The sequence below is a fragment of the Ixodes scapularis genome, unplaced genomic scaffold, assembly GCF_016920785.2.
Source record: "Ixodes scapularis isolate PalLabHiFi unplaced genomic scaffold, ASM1692078v2 PGA_scaffold10__122_contigs__length_95168666, whole genome shotgun sequence".
Classification (NCBI taxonomy): domain Eukaryota; kingdom Metazoa; phylum Arthropoda; class Arachnida; order Ixodida; family Ixodidae; genus Ixodes; species Ixodes scapularis.
Window position 1 is genome coordinate 37464748 of NW_024609836.1, and position 21845 is coordinate 37486592.

Here is a 21845-nt window from a genome sequence, read left to right on the forward strand (position 1 = left end):
ATGGCCAAAAAAATGTGTTTTTATTTTTAATCATGATTCGAAAAAGAATTCTGGACCTATTCTCTTCGACGGTAATTCATTTAGTTTGGATACTGATAACTTGTTACGGTCAACATTATGGCATAAATTATAGGACAAAGGAAATATGTCTGTTCAACAAGTACAATATTATTATTGTCAGTTAAAGTTATCTAAGCCAAAAACAATTTTGAAGTAAAGCACAAATATCAACATCAACTTGCAACAACTTTAATTTTATTTCTTTTCTTGTATAAAGAGGGTTTGGTGCGGTCTCAAATATACGATAAAAATGAAATGTCATGTATAGTTTGTACTTAAAAAGCTATATATTTGAAGCTGTATTTCAAGGTGCAAAGCTAGGTTGTAACATTGTTTCTTAATAATTACTTATTTCTTGGCCCCTTGCAAGAGTACGAGTTAGTTTCAATTTAATACAAATAAAGTCGGTTTCACGCACCTGGGGTATGTTATGTTTAATATGCGAGTTTTCTTAAACATTGAAGTTGTTGAAGAAAATCACAATTCAAAAATTCCTTGTTTGCCTGTGACAATTAAAACCTGATATTTTCCTTCAAAACGTTTTTGTGAGATATTAGAGTCCTGAGGGTAAAGCAAATATTTTTTGATATGCCAACAGCCCAATAGCGAAATTTCACTTTTTACAACTGTTGCTTCTTCCTCACTTGGCGCGTGCGGCGCGAAGAAGCTCGCCACTAGTAGCAGCTAAAGCACGCGCTAAGCTAACCCCCCCTCCGCAAAAAAAAAAAAAAAGGAGCGCGGGCTTTAAAGGCGGGCGTCGTCGCGCCGCACGCGCCGAGCGAGCAAAGATAGGGGTGATAGCTTTCAGCGTACTAAAAGGTGGAATGCCGAAGGTTGGGGAGCGCCGAGCAAAGGGCATACACACATTGGAGTAAGCCATGCACCCTCATTCTGGGCTTACTTCCAGGCGGCACAGTTTGTACCGCAAGCCACGTGCTCCTCTGTCCGCATTTAATTTTTCCCCGGTATTACATGAGTGGTTTTATTTCAGATCAAACACGCCTCGGGTCTCGGGGTAGGCACCGTGTTTGCACGATTCTATCGTGCCCCCGATTGTAACGCGGAGGTATATTTAGAACTCAAATATTCTGAAAATAACTTGATGCCGATTGTACCATGCAGGTAAAAAGAGGGAGGTTGAACACATACTTCATAGAATAAATTTTATGAAATGCACGCCAACGCAAAAATAAATACCATGCACTAGTCACTGTTGTCGGGGCTCGACGATGGTTTTTCGCTGTCCACATAGGTAATTCTTGCTGTCGTCTAAAGCATTTTAGGTTCCGCGCTTCTTGCCCTTGTACGAGTGCGTGACCGTCGTCCCTGGGAAGGTTGTCTTCACAACAACCTTGCAAGCTCGTCGGGTAGCTGGGATTGCAAGGCCATGCAGTGCTGCTCCGTTATCTTTTCCCACCAGCGTGATGGCGTTTCGTTTAAATAATGCCTCCTAGTCTACTTGTTTTTTCTTTTTCCATCTTAAGACGGCAGACATGAGTCCTAGACATGACAGAATGAGCATGATACGGATACCAAAATGGTGAATGTAAATAAACAATCACGGTGGCAATGGGGTTAGCCACCTTGTAGCGGGTATTGCATTTTTCTTTTTGAGTTTTGGCTTTTGGTTTTGATTGTAACGTGCATGTATTTTTGGGCACCGATTTTAGCGGAAAAAAAGTGTGCGCTACAATTGTGCAAACACGGTATTTTAATTTACCTAAACAGCATGATTTCCGTAAGGAGCAAAGCTGCTCTAAGATGTTTTTAAAAAATAGAGCAAGATGAAATACTATTTCCGTTGCTTGATGTTTACACCTAGTTCTGTTGGTTGTTATAAACAGGTAAGGGTGAAAGCGCTTGCACAGTTTTTTTTTCTTCATATATTAATATATAATACAGGTCTATTTGTTTTGTTCGAGGCCAGATATAAAAAAAATGCTAAACATCATACCTTCAACATTTTGGTGAGATATTTGGAGACTTTTATCCCAAGATTCATCTCAAATGTTTGCTAAATACTGTACACCCGCAGTCCCATATTAGCGCTGTCGACTGGACATCCTTGTAACTGTTTCCCCTGTTAGGAATATGACTTTTTTTCTATGCCTATTTCATTACAATTGATTAATAACCTATAAGGAATATGACTTCTTTCCTATGCCTTGTTTATTGTGGGAAAACGAATGTTACTTTCTGTGTCTTCCTAACAGAGTTGGCCAATGCAGACTGGGATAGCTCATGCAGTGAGGAGAGCAGCAACTCGTCCTCTTCTGAAGAACAATTCAACCAGATACGGCGCAATATACGAGAGAAGTCCAGGCATAAGTGCCGCTTCTGCCCTTTATCCAGTGTCTCGAAAATCTGCATCACCCAGCACGAAAAGACACACCTGGGAGAGCAGCCTTTCAGTTGCAACGTCTGCCAAAAGGAGTTCATCAGCGAGCGCGGTTTAAACATTCACGCGCACTGTCACAGGAGCAGGGCACACTTCAGATGCTCCGCTTGCCCGCAAGTATTTCTGCAGGAAAGTGACCTGTGTCTTCACCAAAGGATTCACACGGGTGAACATAAAAAATTTGGAACAAAGTGTTTCTCGACTACTCTTGCGAGTGTCAAAATGAGTGAAAGGCGCTTTAAATGCCCCACTTGCCCTAAAGCGTTTTTTACAAAGTGGAAATTGAAAGTTCATGCAGTGTCTCACGTGGAAGAAAGGCCCTTTAAATGCTCTGCCTGCCCTAAAAAGTTCAGAAGAAAATGCAATCTGGATGAACATGAAAGGACACACACAGATAAAAATTGCTTTAAATGCCCCAACTGCCCTAAAGCCTTTGCAACTAAGTGGCGATTGTCAAGTCACGAAAAGACACACTCGACCGAAAGGCCCTTCACATGCCCCACCTGCCCTAAAAAGTTTCGAAAGCTGAGTTGCTTGACAAATCATGAAAGGGTCCACACGGGTGAAAGGCCCTTTAAATGTGCCGTCTGCCATAACAGCTTTCGAACAAAAAGTAACTTGGCTGTTCATCAAAAAGTTCACACAAACGAAAATTGCTTTCAGTGCCCCACCTGCCCTAGAGCCTTTAAAGTGAAGTGGCGATTGACAAATCATGAAAAGGAAACTCACCCAAAGGAAGCCTTGAAATGCCCCAAGTGCCCTGCTCAAAGTTTTCAAACAAAGAGGCACCTGTCTGATCATGAAATGACTCGCAGGTGGGAAAGACCCCCGGGGCCAGTTGACTGCCCATAAAAGCTTTACGTTGATGAGACATCTAAGAAAACTAGCTGAAATTACCATGAAACAGTTAAGAACAGCATAATGACCGGTCAATGTGAAACATGCGAATGACACCATTATCTATTTGAACGTACTGCAACCTCCAATGAGGTCACAGATATTGAGCTTCAAGATACCACCACTACTGATATTTGCCTTAAGTCATTTTTATACTTCAAATGCCCAAAAGTGTTTTCTTTGAAATTGAGCATCGGTCTTCACAAGACTCTAAATGTGAAAATGCCTAAAAATGCGAAAGCTGTAGGGAAACATTCATACAGAAACTGGACCCGTGTTTGTTACAGACTACTCACATGGGCAAAAAGCAATACACCAAGCGGCCCGGTGCACTCTCGAGGAATCATGGGACCGGTTTTCCTTCAGTTCCCTAGTGATTGATAGTTTCGACCAATTCGAGGCTTACACACTTTTAACTGTAATCCAAAGTCATCCTAATATGCGCCGTGTAGATTGCAGAGACCTGTCTTGCCATTTTTAAAATTTCTCGCCAATGTACGCGTTTTTCACTCTGCATGCAATGCACCCTTTTACCTGTCCGAGTTGCAGAAATCTCTTGCAGTATTATCATTCTCGTGATTCTTTCCCTTTAGCAGGAATTGCCTAAAAAGGCAGAAAATTCACAATAACCGCCACCAAGATTTAGTTCCGAGTCAGCGGGGCTGTTTATAGCATTTTTAGCGTATCTAGTAAATATCAGCATCTTTGAAGCTGTACAAGAATGATGATAATGTAAGAGATTTGTGCAGCTTAGCCTTCGTTGCTGAATCGTGGAAAATTTCTCACAAACATAGCTCTAGGGGGCGAGGGGATACTAAACTCGAACACATGTAAAATAAGAGATTTCTTATTTTTAAACGTCATGTTTTACATGCGTTCAAATTATTTTACCCCTTGGCGTTAGGCTTTCCACACAAGGATGGAAATTTCCCATGATTCGACAACATTGAGCTCAGCCAGGTTGAAGGGTGGATTGCCTGCACTATATCAACAACGCTGACATTGACAGTGATATGGCAGATCTCTGGAATCTACACAATGCTTGTTCATGATGATGCCGTGTGTAAGCATAGAATTGGTCGAAATCACAGATCACTAGTGAACTGTAGGAACCGTCGCCATGATTACACATAAATGCCCCACCTTCCCAATTGCATTCCCTTTGATAACTGAAATATTGATGAGACCCCACAAAAACTTAGGAATGTTGTACATATGTGTAATAGGGATGATTGAATAAATATACTGTTTTTCAGTCCGTCCTGTGTATTTTTGTTTCCCAATAAAAGCTGTTGCTACCTTTGCTTGGCATTGAACCCCATTAGTCTGAGGATTTTCTACTATACTCGTTTTCACCTCAAAAAGAAAGTGAGTTTTGTGCATTGTTCACATGCCGCGCGAAGTGGTTCTTACAAGACTTGGTTGTCAGAGAAACAAGCGATGCTTTTGGCATTTGAAAGGAGTACATGTTGGTAAGATAATATATATATACTTCAATCTGAAATGCACCTACATATATATTTTTTTTACGTGCAAAGGGGCAAATTAGTGATGCCCTGCAAGGTGCTGGTCTTTTTTACCATGGTTTTTTTAGGAAAAAATAAGTAGTATATACGTACCATTATTTGTGTAGTTTGCTGTCGATTTTTGTTTAGCCCTTGGGTTGGATAAAACGGAAGGATGCAATTTGAAATTCTTGATGCCTGAAAGAAGGAAGGTTTGAAAGAAATTTGGTTGGGTGTGTATGCTTATTTAGCCTAGAACTTTGTCTGCCTCAACGGGCGACGAGTCTCCCAGCTGAAGATGAGCAATTTAGCCAATGCAGTACAACCGCTAGCTTGGGGTCTTTAACGTGCACTCTGCAGTAGTGATACACGACCGTACCCGGTACGATGCTCATCCAGATGGGAACCGGCAGGGGCAGGGATTGAACCCGGGATGCTGGGTTCTGCAGCGCGAGCTTTCGCTCCACGTGCTCGGAGTTGCTGTGCGCTAGCCCACTTGACCACCGATCCCCCTTGGGAAGGTTTAGCAGGAGTGCACATTTAACGAATGAAACGAGCCAAAGTATGTTTCTCAAAAACTGCGGCCAGCACTTGGTGAGATGTGTTGCACCTTCCAGCACCAGTCAGTTTTCCAATACCATGCGTCGTAGCACTCGTCGCCGCCTTAAAGGGCAACTCCACTCAAAAAGTCGACCCTATCGAAATGACTGATATCGCTTTAGGAGGTCAAAATACGGTCATACCCAAAATATCACGTCAAACCGACGCCGCGTTACCGATTAATACCAATATTAGAAATGTTCTCCCGGCTCGGTTAGCGGCCCGAAAGCGGGTGAGCAACGCTGGCACCGGGTGATCAGCTAGTGAAGCAACACTGGGCAATGACGTAGGTCTAGTCCTACGCTCTCGTACGGACGCCGCGAACGCTTCGTTTCCCGTGGCATTCTGCGATTCTGCTGACGGCAAAAGGTGCTTACCACGTTATCCTGTGTTCTCCTATTTTTATTAGCGTCCAGGCAGTTGCTTTAATTCCAGCATTGCTTTCGCGACAGCGCGGAAGAGAGCAAAGCGGTGCTGCTCGCTCACGCGCGCGTCGAGGAGCCGGAGAGATTCGCCGGTCTCGCGTTGGGCAATGTCGAGCAGGATTTGTAGTGCTGTGGGTTGCACCAACAACCGAGTGCGCAACCCGGAGCTGCGGTTCCACCAGTTCCCAAGAGACCGGAGGAGGCACAAGGTGTGGGTCGGTGCCGTTCGCCGGATAGACTTCGGAAGACCGTTGACTCCGAGCTCCAACGCGAAGCTCTGCTCCCAGCACTTTACGTCAGACACCTACACACGGTATCTGCGGCTGCTGACTGTTGCGGGTTTCACCACGAAACAGGCGTCTTTGAAGAACGATGCGGTGCCGTTGCTGTTCGCGTACCGTCCGCCGGCTGCTCCAGCACGATCGGCCGGACGCAGCAGGTCGCGGCTGATCTAACTAGCGTGCACATAAAGGCACCTTGGCTTTAACAACTTAGACCACTTGTGGATAGATCTGTCCATCTATCTCCCATTATTTCGTTTTCTCGGTCCGCGCGCAAGAAACAAATACAGTCACGCTGCGTCGGCACCGACCGCGTCATAGTTATAGCAGTCGGATTCGCTTTTCGGCCGGCAAATTTATAAATACACACTAAAACTTACTACTGGCCCCAGCGGCCCAGATAGACCAGTGACAGGTAGCGCTCCTAGCGGGCGGTATTAAGTATAATCTGATTCCGTTTCCGGTCAAGTTAGTTTCGGTTTCGGTTTGGGCGTTTCTGCTCGGGTTCTCCGGTACACTTCTCTCTCCCTTTTTCCTCCCCGCCTCGCTCGGCTCTCGGGAGCTCCTTGACTCCCAAAGCCGCTGTTGGTTTTAGTTTTTTTTTTTTTTTTTTTTTTTTAAATACTGACGCACTTTTGTTTTATTTTTTACGATAGAGTCCGTGCAAAATGTGTCAAACAATATTTGAACTTACTTCACAAAGCAGAAGTATATATATTTCTTGTTCTTTTTCTATTGTAAAGCACTAAAGTTACACAATCACCGCATTGGGCGCGTTCAGTAGCGGCCCCGGAGTCAAGGAGTCACTGACTCCTTCCACTGGACGGCCAAAAGTCACTTCCGGTGCACGTAACTCCGGGGCTTCGGAGTCAAGCTCCGAAGCACCGAGTCCGGAGACGGTGCACGTAGAGTCAAAGGAGCTAAAATGACGTCATCTCCTGACTGGTGACGATTTCCGGCGCTAAAAGAGGAAAAAACAAACAATATGGCGGGATAAGCTGCTTCGGTTCTGTCGCGGGTGCGCGGTTTGCTCGCTTTTGTTAATGGAAAGTGCTCAAGGTAAAACGAATAACGCGTTCGAATATCTTTTTCAGATAAGGCTCTTTTGGAAGATGCATCGGACCGTATTTTGTTTGGTTTAAATATGCTAATAAACGACGCAAACGTTCATTTGACGCCGTGTCTTGATCGCCGTTGCACGGAAACTCGGTAATATTGACGATAGTCCTGTCCGCGCTCAACAGAGCAAAACAGGGTATGAACGCGACTTTAGAAGCCGGTTAGACGCTCGCGCAGAGCATGATACCGATTAATGTTTTGTCTGCGTAGCTAAATCTGGGTGCACGTTGGCTGAGGCTCGTTTCGGCCGACAAAACCTTGATCGCCGAGCGCGGCCGAACTTCCCGTGTGTATACGAATACATTTTATAGGAAGTTCGTTACGAAGGGCAGAACAAACTTATGGCCGTATAAAAGTATCGCAACCGGTGGGGTAGATTCGCTGAGCTCTGTATTTTGCGTGTGCCGACGACGTTTTTTGTCGGCTTTTATAACAGTAGCTGCCTTTGCACCGCCAAGTGAAGGGCTCGATCGCGTTGCATCGCTTCGAACAGCAGCGCTGATGTGTACAATCACCCGCTTTTTCTTCAACGACCTTGTAAAGACGTCTTCAATATCATCGTCAAATAAAAGCGATCGTGCTCGCCATCGTCTGCTTCCAGTTTATTCGGAGACCGTCTGGTACAGGGGAGGAAGCGGAAGTTGCGTAGAAGCAGGTTTGGAGCCGCTAGTTTTTTTGCCGTTCAGTAGGCGCTCCAATGACTCCGACTCGAATCACTCCGTTCGGAGGCAAGGGAGGCAGTACTGAACGCGCCCATTGACTCCTGGCTGGTGGAGCATTTTGGGGTCAACAACAGTAAGTGGTTCGAACACATTTTATTGGACCACATTCATGTATACATGATTTACTTCAGAAGCTCTGTGTGTTTGATACGAAAAGAGATCGATACTCACAAAAATAAATGAATATGAAGGACTTCGGCATATCGTACGCTTCGTAATAGATTCTTAGCGGAACCAAGTTAACAAAACCTTTCCGCGGAGAACATGCTGTATGATACATTCACTTTCACGCCGACTTGGGTACGGGAAGTAAGTGCAAAAATAAATAAGACATCGCTATCAGTACCAGTCATAAGAGTATGATAACAGTGCGAAGCACACGCCGGATAGTACTAATTCCCGATTTCCGGCAAATATAAAAAAACACCAATTTGCATAGCCTCAAACTCACTGTGGGCGAGCCATTACCAAACAATGAGAACTCTATTCGAAATCTGACAAGATTCAACGTCCCTAAACATTCCCCGAAATCGTTCAGAAAAGAAATATGGCTTCAAAAAAAAAAGCGGCTAAAAAACTATGGACAGTGGATACAAAAGTAGATACATTTTCTTTCAAATATTTTTAGCCTCTATACACTATTTTCTATCAAAATTTTGTAGAAGGTGGACAAATATTTTTGTTAGGGAGCCGTGATACACATTCGCTGGAAAAAGGGGAAATAAATATTTGGAGAGCAAGCTGCACCGCCCACTTAATAAGCACTTTTTTGTTTTTGGTTTGTCAACCGCCTCTGTTAATACACTGTTAACAGTTAAACCTGTCTCGTTCTTACTACCCACTGAAGAGTGCAACCGAACTTTGTCCAAATTCCGGTTAAGAAATCAAACATGTCAGCACAAGCGTATTCTGCAAAACAATTTTAAAAACCCTTTGTGATACTCCTCTGGGCAAAGGCTAAAAACACCCAGACCTCGAAGTGTGCTATACAAGGCGGCACACACTCCTCGAACATGTGTCACACTCTCTATTATGGGAAGAAAGTGATTTTCTAGTTGCTGAATGAAATGAAAGGCAGCCTGTGATGGTACTACTAAGTTCCCGAAGAATTTTCCAGGCACGTGGTATGCTTTAGGAACAAAACAATACTGGTGAGGCCCGGTCAAGTTATTACACTACTCCGATACCAGCTGAGAACAGCCAGAGCTGTAAGTTGTCTGTTCAAGCAAAAGCTTGATCAAATAGCCCCAAACGTAATAAAAAAGTGGACGAGTCATCAATTATGTTAGACCTGATGTCTGATGCCAGCTCAGAAATATCCTCTAGTGGCGGGAAGTTATCAATTGGACGATATTCCACAATGTCTGAAATTAAACTTTCATGGTGCGAAGATATTTGCAACTTTTTTAGGCGGTCAGCCTTGTCATCCTCTACGTTTTCATTGTCCGACAGTTTGAACAGTTTCTTTATCCAGAGGTGTTTTAGTCCTGAGGCGAACTGATGCACATTTGGGTTTGTGTTGCAGCCCATCATTTGTCGTATATAGCTCCAAAAACGTTCTTAAGTGTCTCTTGCTGCAGGCGTCATGTAAGTAAGAACCTAAAGTCATGGCTGCTTGAAAGCTCATCCCAGAGCATGAGGACACTTTTTATAGCAACTTGCCACCCAATGATGGCTTATGGCTGCCTCCTGCTTTGGAACTGCCATGCTGAAATCCATCCGAGTTACTGGTGGAGAAAATCAAGTATTTCAGATTCCCCCTTCAGAATGGCATGACGCAACTTCTGCCCTGTCTTCTTGAATTTTTTTAGCTATTTAGACAGTCAAAAAGTATGCACATCCTATCACAGAAATAGGCTGTAGCCATGGCTGCCTCAGGAAGTTCCTTGGCATAAACAAGGGATATGATTGCAAGAAAGAGTGAGGCACTCAGTACCTGTTGGGCACAATTTTCTTCCATTTTAAAGAAAGGTTCTTGAAAACATGTGTCTCTCAGTAAGCTTCCGAGCCAATTGCAACATCATCTCATGGATAGAACAATAAAGTTCAACATAGAAGACCACTCAATGACCTCATTTCCCATGCAAAGTTTGTGGGCTTGGAGATTGCTCTTGGTTGTTTTGGGAAGGTGCGGAACATCAAAGACAAAGTAAACGTGTTCGTTGTCAACTTCAACAAATGGCTTATCACCACACGCACCAAGCTTACGTTTGAAGCCCCCTAACCACAGACCACAGCCTTTACTGTGAAGCCAACAGTCTTAAAGGGGCGATGCACTGATATTTGTCTTTTGCGCAAATACCGCTTAGAACGAATCCCTGACGTTAATGATCTGTGAAATACCCGTCCGTTTTCACCACACGCAATCGAAGTCGCAGAAAAAAAATAAAGAAAATCGAGCAGAGTTCACCCCCTCAACTCGCAGCCAGAACAAGCGGCCCCGTGATCTGGAGCCGATCATATGCCGGCAATGTTGATCATAGCCATGCGCTTGGGTTGGCAAGGCACAGGACACGCGCTGGGTTCCAGACATTGTAATGGTTCGGCTGTTGTCGTCATTGCAGCGATTGGACACAGGACACTACCCGAATGTTTCTCGAGCTATCGATTATCACGAGCCCAAATCGAGTGTCCACGCCATGCTCGCGTCCAATCTATGAGCCGTATTCAAATATCGTCACTGGGCGGTACTGCTACCGCCCAGCTATGTCATCAGGTTTCTCGAAGGAGAGATTGAATGAAAACGCTCGTTTTTGTCCTCGAAATTACAGCGCAACAAAGGAGTTTCTTGGTCAGTGGCGTTGCGTGCAAGTATCATTGAGTCCCACTCGAGCCAGTAAGCTCGTGTAAAGTGAAAAACAGTCCAATTGAATAGCGTTGCACCGCCCCTTTAAGCTCCCGAATGAGAAAAATGAGGAGACTGCGTTAAACAGAAGACGTTGCTGGAGTGTGCACAACAGTGTATGCAAGGGGCTAAACGCACCTCCTGGAAATTTCAGACAGCATAACAACCAAGGCCCTATCTGCAATGTTAAAGGTTCGTTCAACACAGTCATCTGTAAACTCATGGACAATGTCGTGTGCATGGTCGTAAGTTAAATTATTTTTTTAAAACAATCTCATCGAAAATCAACATGCACACACGTTCAAGTGCAGCCAGACAGCCCGGCAGAAACAACAGCGCGAGAAGCTCGAACCGATCGGCTCCACGAATTCACGCCGAGCATGCGAGCACGCGGGCGGTCATGCGTCACCTTGATTGATGCAAAGTCGACCGAACATGATGCAGCAGAAAGCACAGATGGACGGCACGCACGGCACAGACGAACGACGCAGGGACGAGCAGAGGCATTGCAGAAAGATGCAGAGGCGACGGCGTGCAGGCAGGCAGGGGCAGGCCATGGCAGGCGCCATTCATCACGTGGTTTTTGTGACGTATTTGATTTAAACTATTTAGTCGATTTAAGTACTTTAAACAATTTTAAAGCATTGCCATTTAATAAATAAATACTTTTCACAGAAAGAGTTTTAATTAATTTTAACCAAATTGCAGAAAAGCGCCACGTAGCGGAGGGTATTAAACGCACTATCTAGGCCGCGAATCGGCTCCTGTGTCCTCTCTTTACGTTTACTATATTACTCTATGGTGAAGCGGTTAAAAAAGAAAATGTGCATCTAACCTTCTGTTTTGAAACTCCACGTGCGACTGAGCTGACCTTGTCGGCGCGTCGGCTTTCATGTTTCGAGCTGTAAGGGACGTGTTCCCATCTCTTGGTGGTTTAGGCTAAAAGAACCGCCTGTATCTTTGGTGTACCTTAAGGATGCAGTCTACACCCATGTCACTTATTGTACAGGGTGTCAGTATCAGTGTTGCCAAGCTGCTTCAACCGGTAGTTTCGGTTTCGCCGAACCACCGGACCGATTCTTGCATTCGCGATATCTACAAAACTATACACACTACCGAAAAACAAATTATATCTCGTGATTCAGGGTCGCCGGCTTCGACTAAACAGATCATAACCCAAAAATTGTAAAAATGGAGTGGAGTTGCCCTTTAAAGACCGATCAACGAAACATGCATATTCTGCAAGGTAGGAAAATGCCCCTCGCGCCCTCCTCTTTTCACCCTCCCAAAAATCACGTGACGGCAGGGGCTTCTTTCGTGTCGGCTTTTCTGTAGGGATAACCCTCGAAAAGCGCTAAATGAGCGGCTAGCTGCGAGCGCCACAACGACCTTGAGACGTCCAGGTGTCTTCCCTCGTTGACGCGGGCACGCTCAATCCGCGAGATTGAGGAAGCCAGCGCGACCGAACGCTTTTTTCCGTGGGCTGCAGGTCCGAGGCCGCTCGGTCGGTGGAGATCGAGGGGTCGTGCAGCCGCTTTCTGGCATCGCGCGGCTGCTGGAACCATTCCCGTGTCTGCACAAGGATTGGCTTGCGCAATAAAGGATTCAGGTCGTCGATAATACATTTCTTTCCGAGATATATAAATCAAGTGGCTTTCCCTAATCTCTTCATTACTGAAACACATCTCCTCTCATAGGTTGTTCATCCCATTTTGGACTCTTTCATGCCTTGCACCTGCGTCACATCATGACGTCGAACACCGGTATCTACCATGCTGGTGGTTGACTCGACGGCCCTTCGCAACGAGAGCAATGGTAAACTGCGCTGCGCTCGGCTGTAGCAATTACCCAGTATCCCAGCGATCGTCCGATCGTTTCGTCGGCATGCCCCGCGAGGCGGAGTAGACGTCAAGTTAGAGAAACTACGAGCGGCAGGAAAAAGATGCGGCCGCGGATTATCGAGTTTGCGGGACGCATTTCATAGCAGGCGGCACTTTTCTACCGTTGTTTACGTTCGCGCACGCCTTTGCATCGGATTTTGCTCGTTCGTGGTGTATATACCCTTTAACTTTCGTTGCATAACGCCGTTTTCACGCTTCGAGCGCACCTTCAGGGCTCCCGGCCGAATCCGGGCGAGTGTCGCGCCGCGAGCCCGGCCCGACGGCGATCGGCGGCCCCCATGTGCAAGCTCGCCGAGCCGCCGGGTCATCGGTTTGTGCCGTCCTCGATACGATAACCTTTGCAAGGAGCAAAAGTATGCAGGCGAGTGGCTAGGAAACATAATAATATAAACCCTGAGACAATGAGAATTTCTTGTCCGTTATTTGATTTAGCCCTGTCTCAGGGTTAAGATTATGACGGTAACATTGCGTTGTTTACCATTATTTCCCAAAATCGAAACAATTTTTCTACAAGCGACTCCTAGAGCCCCTCGTCAAATTATGAAGCGCGCAATTAAGCTTTTTTTCTTTTTTTGGCGACACGGCATATCCCTTTGCGTCAGAACTTCGCCGGCGGCATTTCGAAACTTTCTGCTCGTAGCGCAATCGCACCAATGTCGAAAAATTCCGCACGTACTGGATAAACGTCATCATCGTAAGCTCAGCACGTTTTTCTAAGTTCACGGTACCTTTGTTGAAAATATGGTGCATGTTAACTTATGTCCGGGCCGTTAGCAGTATGCTACGCCTTGGTAAGCGCATCCGCGCGGTGTGAAGTCAACCACCAGTATGGTGCGGAGCCTCGTCCTTCCCTAGATGTTCCCTAGGGTGACGTCACTTGCAAGGCACCTATTCGTCCTTACCTCTGCTTGATGGCTGTTTTGTAACCTTTAAATATTGGCGCGGGCTTGCGCGATCAACGCTGTCCCGGATTTATCCAAAATTGGAAAGATTGGCGTCAGGAGGGGTTGAACAAGTAAACCGAAATTCTTGCTTCCAATGAAGACGGCACAATCGTAAGATTGGTCTTTGCTTCACTTGCCTCCACAACGCCCCATCGTTTGCACTATCGCAACTTCTCAGTAACATAGCTGTATACTACATTTTACTCATGGTTACTATAGACCGTTTTACTGAAAGAGGGCGAGAGAGAAAAGGGGAAAGGGCTACTGGCGCCTTCCCCCTTTCTGATTGTGTAGAAAGAGTAAAAGTCCCGGATGAGAGGCTTGGTCGGTGTTGGGTGTCTGCTGTGCCCCAACTTCGTTCGCGCTTTCTTTTCTGTTTTGAACTCGCAAACTTAATTAGAGTAACGGGCTTCGATGGCAACAGTTCCCCGGTCATCGGGACACCATTGCTCGGTCATAGGGTGCACGAATAAAAACAGAAAGCATAGAATACTATCCGAGGACCTATGTAGCTTGCAATGAATCCGGCAAGGCGAGAGCGGCTGCAATGTCTTTAAAGGAGCGATGCAACAATTTTTGTACTGTGCACAAATACCGCTTAAATCGGATCCCTAACGTTAATGACCTATGAAACACGCGTTCGTTTTTCACCCCACGCAATAGAAGTCCCAGAAAAAAATTCAAGAAAAACGAGCGGCGTTCACCCCCTCAACTCGCAGCCAGAACAAGCGGCCACGTGATCTGGAGCCGATTATATGCCGCCAGTGTTGATCATAGCCACGCGCAGGGGTTGGCAAAGCGCAGGACACGCGCTGAGTTCCAGACATTGTTATGGCTCGGCTGTTGTCGTCGTTGCAGCGATTGGACACGGGTCACAACCCGAATGCTTCTCGAGCTAGCAATTGTCACGAGCCCAAGTCGAGTGCCCACGCAATGCTCGGGTCCAATCTATGAACCGCATTCAAATATCGTCACTTGGGTGTACTGCGATCCCCGAGTTACGTCATCAAATTTTGCAAAGGAGAGATTGAATGAAAATGATCGCTTTTGTCCTTGAAATTACACCACAACAAAGGAGTTTCTTGGCCAATGGTGTTGCGTGTGAGTATCCTTGAGTCCGAGGTGTGCCAGTAAGCTAGTGTAGAGAGAAAAACATTCCAATTGAATATCGTTGCACAGCTCCTTTAAGGTCCATCGCTTTCCACATGACCCCGGTCTTGGCGGCAGTGGGTTGCGTTCGTAAACCGAAAAAACATTTCCTCAACCCCATCTTCTCGACTGTGCTCGGAACAGCTTGTGAATGGAGCGCGCACCCAACGTTGTACCGCCGATGAACATGGAGTACGCTCGCAAGGTGCATGCCAGTTTTCTCGTGATAATTGCTGTTTCAGCTTGTAAAATTTTGTGACTGAATTTATCTTAATATGGATAATTTGGAGTTGTGACTGACCCGATTTCATCATTTCCAACACTTAGTTGAAGGCCTATTTCCGCCGCCGGGTGAGGCTATATTGTTGAAAAGGTAGTTCTATCGGTTTTCCTGAATAGCGATCCCCTGCGCTCCTTGTAGTGCCGCTGGTGGGTTTTTTGGGTAGTTTTCGTTGATTGGGCGCTTTGAAGCGCTGGATAGTCGCTCCAGGGTACGACTCGTGTGTTGCGATCTGCGTCTTCGAGCCCAGTGTGTACGTTTCTTTGTTCTAGCCATGGCATCCGCCAGTGCGGCAACGGGGGGAACAGCGGCAGCGAACATGTCAGTGATAGAAATTGGAGGTGAGTACTCAAAATATTGCATCAAATAGTAAAATAATTCGTGGCTGCTTTGACGCTTTCTGCGGTTCGATATAAGCACATCTAGAACGTCTTCGTCGTTCATCCACAATGAAATGTGAGAACACGGACACGCAAAATAAAAGCAGCGCAGCAAAACGATATGTAGCAGCTCCGGGTGTTTACAAAAGTTAATGGAGGTTCCCGTTTCGTGTATCGCTTGTTCATTACTAAAAACGGCTGCGTTGAAATGGGCCTATTGCAAACAAAAATTTATGAATGGTTCATCATTTCCAGTGACGCGGAAAGCGGTGGAGCTTCAAAACATTGCAGCCGCACGTGCCTTGCCGAATTCCATGCAAGCTACGAGGTCCTTGGGCGGTATTCGACGCTTTCTGTCGTTATTCGTGCACCCTATGACCGAGCAATGGTGTCCCGATGACCGGGGGACTGTTGCCATCGAAGCCCGTGGCTCTAATTAAGTTTGTGAGTCTAAAACAGAAAAGAAAGCGCGAAAGAAGTTGGGGCACAGCAGACACCCAACACCGGCCAAGCCTCTCATCCGGGACTTTTACTCTTTCTACACAATCAGAAAGGGGGAAAGCGCCGGTAGCCCTTTTCCCTTTTCTCTCTCGCTCTCAAAATGGCGCTACCCACGATAAAACGGTCTTTCCCGTTATCAGCGAGTCGACTTTTTAACGACCGGCGACTCTCCTGAGTGAGAATAAATATTATCACCTTCCCACAACCATCCACCCCTTTCTCTCTCTCTCTCTCTCTCTCTCTCTCTCTCTCTCCCCCCCCCCCCCCCCCCCCGCCCTTTGCCAAGCTGGGGAGATATCAGACCACTCCAGGAAGCAGCCTGCAGACTGCGCTTTTCGGCTACTCATTCTCAACACATTCGAACGTGGAAGTAAACCCATCATCATATGAACGACGCCCAGTTTATTGGCAACCTAAATAATGTGGCTCTACTGTTGGGACCCAATCAATTTCATCATCAATCAATATTTGTTACGATTTCATGGGGAAAGTGTGTTCGTCGTGATGCCACAAAAGTGATCGATTCAAAGGGAGAAATAGGTCCTCGTATTTATTTTGCGGAAATACTCGCTCCTGTGACGCTCTAGTGCGTAAGGTCAAAGCACCCGAGGCAGTGCGTAATGCTTTACAACTGTCGTTGACGATGAAATATTTGTGGGAAGTGCGTAAAATTGTTTACACCACAAAAGCATACATAAAAACAACAAAATATCGCAACTGCAAAAAAAAAGAAAAAGAAAAAAAGAAATCAGCTTGCGAAAACCGTTGTTTCTCTCTCTCTCTCTCTTTTTTTTTTTTTTTTTCGCGCTACTACAAAAAATTTGCGACTCCAGCAAAACGGAGGCCACCAAGCGGGAAAACCGGGAACCAGCCGGACTAGGTCGCTCCGCGCTGTTCCGCATCTCTGGTGGCTTTCGCGGACACGTGTTGTCGGCGCGGTGGCGAACAATGTAATTTGACGAAGGTCCGAATATTTATTTTGCCTGAGTGTTCATTAGTGTGGTGAAGCCTCAGTAGATTGTTTCCTTCTATCACGTGTTTGAAAGCCCGTTCACTCCACAACACACGGTCGCCGGTCGCGTGCTTTCAATTTCTTGGATAGGGAGGAATCACGGAAAAACGTTTTGATTTCTTGTCAGTCTCGAATCACATTCAAAGTGACGACTACTTGGTAACTGATAAGTGGTTTCTTTATAAGGATGTAGAACAGTAGATAGGATGACAGACGAGGTGTTTCACTGGAGGGAACACCAATGTTGCAGTCAAGCGAATGGGAACGTGCGATAACTGCTTTTCTTGAGTTTGGTTGTGTTCGATTAGCTTCAAGTTTGAGCCGCCCACGCCGGTCTGTGCTTTGGCTATTCATCTTGGCTGCCTTTCGCCGAAAAAGCCTCTGGACTACACTAAAGGAGTTGGGCTGATCTTGCTTTACTTGATTCAGGAAAACCTGCTCGCTGCATATAATTAATGAGGGAAATTATCTGATTTCAAAAGGTGAGTGTCGCGTCTCGCAAAGTAAGAAGCTGTCACGGCGTTATGATCTATCGCGCCTCCAATATTTATATTATACCTCCATCGAAGAAAGCAGCAATGTACGTCTACATTGCTCAGGTTGATCGGCCACAAAAAAATACTCCTTTTCTCCGTTCACGATTCGAAGTCAAGTTCAATGCAGAGAAGTTCTGCGTGAGTCTCCGATGAAGACTTTCTTCAGTTTGTCCGCAATCGTCTACGTGCTACCGGCTGGAACGCTTTGGCTAAGTTTAAGTAGTAGCTCTCTGTCTGTCAAATATACTTTTATTCAGCAGTTCACCTAATAGCTAGTCAACTAAGCTTATATTTCAACCCGAAGAATATACTAATATCGCTTTAGTGGGACATAATACATAATACAATGCATAACCCGCTCGTCAAAATGACTTCCCGGTTGCTATTAAAACCTGAATTGAAATACGAGTATTAGCTGCTTAGTCGGGCGCCCGCGGGTTAACATGCTTCTTGGCTCAAGAAGCGCTTGCTTAATTTTCGTAATTTTCCTGCAGCTTGTGTTGTTGACCGAGCAGACGACTGGGAAACGCGGATACACACGAAAGCTCGATTTCGCGGACAGACAAGTCGCATGGTCGAGGCATGCGAGTTAGCTGAAAATTACTCTCGGTGGAACTATTCTGTAGTCATCGCCGCTTTCCTTAGCTGATCAAAAATTGATCAGAGTCTATTACCGCCTCTCCGGAGCCCGGAGAGGCGGTAATAGACTCTATTCTGAACGAGATCTCCGAAACGATAGTTTGACATAAAAAGAACAAAAGACACCGGGAAACAAAACTATTCTCTGAAAGCTTATGTGCACCGGCTGCATTTAACCGCCTCAGTTCAAATAACTATAAAGTTGGGCATGAAACAAAAGAAAATCGTTTAATTGAATGCGCCACCCGTTCAGGCGGCCCGGCCGAGCCGACGGGACCTGGACTCAGCCGCCATCTTTGTTTGGAGATGGCGCACCCTATAGGTCGCTGGAGTCGCGAATAGCGGCCGAGCAACGAAATTCTATCAAAACCTCGGTTCTTGGAGAAAGGACACGCTATATGGTAGTGAATCTGCCAGGGAGTTTGTAGAAATAATAGAGGACCATTGAGCCTAGCCTTCTGCACAAATCATGCCCGGGATATTTCCATTTTCCTTCCACGCGATTAGAAGGCAAGACGTGGGGAGAATTCATGTGCACTAACATGCTGCTTTTAAAAGAGAATACCTGATTTATAGTGCATGTCAATTTAGATGTAAATAGTTTAATCACGGTGCACAAACATTCGCGGCCTAGAGGATGACATGGAAGCATGGCGGAAAGCAGCTTGCTGAAAATGGAAGCATCGCACTGGTGTGAGAAATTATTACGCATTTTTGTTTTATTTCTGTGCGAAAATAAAAACAGCGTTTAGAAACCGAACACTGTGCGTTTTGAGGAGCGCCGAAAGTACATTAAAAAGCCGGACAACCTGAACAATACGAGGCGCCTTGCGTCACTCAGCTTTTCCTGGTTTCTTGTTTTTCCGGAGCCTTTCAAAAGGGGATGAAAAATTATGAACCGATTGACCCGACTTGCCACATTAGAGCAGTTCATTTCCATTACGACCGGCTGTCTTCAAGCGTCTTGCGTTCAGCTTGTACTGGTCCGTTTTTATTTTCGGTTCCTTTCAAAACGTGAGCTCTAAGCCACTGGACCAACGTGCAACATTCATAATTTACGGAAGCGGAGAAGTGGAAATTCGACAAAAGGAAAGATTCGCCCGCGTTATTTCAGGCATATGAGAAAAGCGGACCGGATAGGAGGGGGTCGAAATCTTTTTAAAGAAAACACACAATCTTCTCTACAATTCTGTCTAACAATTTGATATGAAGGTATACTTGGACGCCGCCATTATTCGTTTGGGAATCAAGCGAAACTTTGTACCGGATCATTATGTGTCTACGTCCACTCCCATTCGATGATTATCATGTTTTCGACTCCTTATCTGGAGTCGTTTTGACACCGGAAATGTCTCCCAGAAAGAAAGAAAAGAAATTGATGTTGAATGGGAACGTTGTTTATTTGCCTTATAATTCCGAGCGTTAAAAAATAGAAAATCCAGGTCTACGTCGTCGCCTTGTCCCCCGAGTAGTAGTAGTAGTAGTAAACAATATTTATTTGCCCAAGCATGGGTTAATGACTGAACGGGAGACCCCTAGGGTCGCCCCGCCAGCCACCCCTCAGACGGCGGCCTGAACCCTCTGGGTTTTGGCGGCGTCTTCGGCCAGCTGGACTAGTTGGTTCTGCACTGAGGGGTCGGAGCAGAGGAGTAGGGTTTCCCAGCTCTCCTGGTTGTCGATCTTCTCCAGTAGGGGGTGAGACTTGCGGTCGATCCTGCTGCACTCCCACACCATGTGTCGGAGGTTGGCGTGGCCGCCGCAGAGCTTGCAGTTTAGCTTGTACTTGTCGGGGTACCATTTATTGAGCAGGGAGCGGCTCGGTTGTCCCCCGAGAAGGCTGTGAGTGGTGTCCATGACAAGGCTGGGAAAGAAGAAACAATTTTAAATATCCTGTATTGGGACCAAAAACTATTGACATGTAAAAGCTGGGTTATGGGGGTGTGAACAAGAACTTATATTTAAATAAAGAAAAAGCATACCTAAACTGCAAGCTTTATTCATCTGCAATCACGTGGCATCAGGAAAGGAAGACGTAAGGAGAATCAGCTCCACAATCTTTCAAACAAAACTGAAAGAAAACAAGCAGACAATGAGCTGTAAACGAGAATAACCTAAAGCGCTAATCTACCTTTAGGTTTTCTTGATGTACTTCTTTTTTCCTCCCTGTCTGTCCGGGTGCGGGCAGTCCTGTTTGCGGTAGAGAGACGTGTGTCCTCTTCCAACGTGCTCGTTCCAGTCTAACATGGCTAAGGTCTGCCGCATTTCGTAGGTCGCATCTTGATAATGGATCCTCTTGTCTAGGTAGATGAGAGTGGTGTTGTTAAAAGACTCGACGTAAAACGTGTCTTTGGATAGAACAAAATCTTCCGCATTTTTGTACAATGTCGTTGACCTCAGGAATTGTGTCAGGAGTTCCAACGCCACAGGGTCCTTGACCAGTAGAGTTGTTGGGACATGTCTGTTCTCTTTGCAAGGGGAATCCACGCAACACTCCTGATGTTCTCCGCTAAATTGTGCCTCACGCAATTCACCAAGGACTTTCGAAGTTTCGATGCGTGGCCCGCACAGCGTGGCAATTGCGTAGTAGGCGTGGTTCTGAACTGCCTGACACTTGTTGGAGAGTTTCATATGCCAGGTTTGGCCCTCATTTTTTTTTTTAGGACCTGACGCTATCGCACATGCTGTTCCATCGAAGCATGAATTACCAACTAGCCCAAGCATCCACATTACGCAAGCCAATCCTTGTGCAGACACGGGAATGGTTTCAGCAGCCGCGCGATGCCAGAGAGCGGCTGCTGGAACGAACCCAGCATACCACGACCCCTCGATCTCCACCGACCGAGTGGCCTCGGACCTGCAGCTAATGAGCGTTCGGTCGCGCTGGCGTCCTCAATCTCGTGGATTGAGCGTGCCCGCGTCAACGAGGGAAGACACCTGGACATCTCAAGGTCGTTGTGGCGCTCGCAGCTAGCCGCTCATTTCGCGCTTTTTGAGGATTATCCCTTCAGAAAAAGCCGACACAAAAGAAGCCTCTGCTGTCACGTGATTTTTGGGAGAGGGTGAAAAGAGGAGGGCGCGAGGGGCATATGATTTTTCTACCTTGCGAAATATGGTTTCACGCTTTGCAATGTCGTGTCCTTCGTGGCACGTCGAAGGTGGTTCTTGTCGACTCATGAGCAAGGTCTGCTCAAAAACATGCGTGCTCCCAAAACATGATTCCGGTTTCAAGGTGGAGTCTACCGGGTTTTCGTGCTTGTTTTGTCAAGGTTTTTGTATGATTCGAGCAGCTAAGGCTTGCGATGCTACTCTTCGGTGCTGGCAAACACTGGAGGTCAATGAGCTTCATTTGTACCGTCGAATCGGAGTCCGGGGCCTCAAAAAAAGGAATCTCAGAACGGCTCCTCGTCTTCAAATGCCTTGAATGGTTGCTTGAATTTGAAGGGGTGAGTAGGTCGCAGTCACCGACTTCTGGTTTTCTCCGAGGGAAAAGAGTTTCTGACAGTTTGAAAAGTGTGCTGAATTTCCACTTTAAAGTTGGAGTGTGGACAAATTTTGATGTGGAAATTTCGAATAATGAAAAATAATGTGTCCCCTGTACGCTCCCGCATTACTTTCCTTGAAATGCGAAGATCGTACTCACCATGTCCAAAA

General features: G+C 46.0%; 1 protein-coding gene across 1 annotated transcript; it reads left to right on the plus strand.

Annotated features, from left to right (window-relative positions):
- Positions 1-706: 706 nt before the first annotated feature.
- Positions 707-4613, plus strand: LOC120839752 (oocyte zinc finger protein XlCOF6.1-like). Its single transcript, XM_040210115.3, has one exon. The coding sequence runs from the start codon at positions 2207-2209 to the stop codon at positions 3308-3310; it is 1104 nt and encodes a 367-aa protein (XP_040066049.3). The 5' UTR covers positions 707-2206; the 3' UTR covers positions 3311-4613.
- The last annotated feature ends 17232 nt before the right edge of the window (positions 4614-21845 follow it).

Coding starts and splice junctions, on each gene's coding strand:
- LOC120839752 (XM_040210115.3), top strand. CDS start 2,207: ATGACTTCTTTCCTATGCCTTGTTTATTGTGGGAAAACGAATGTTACT.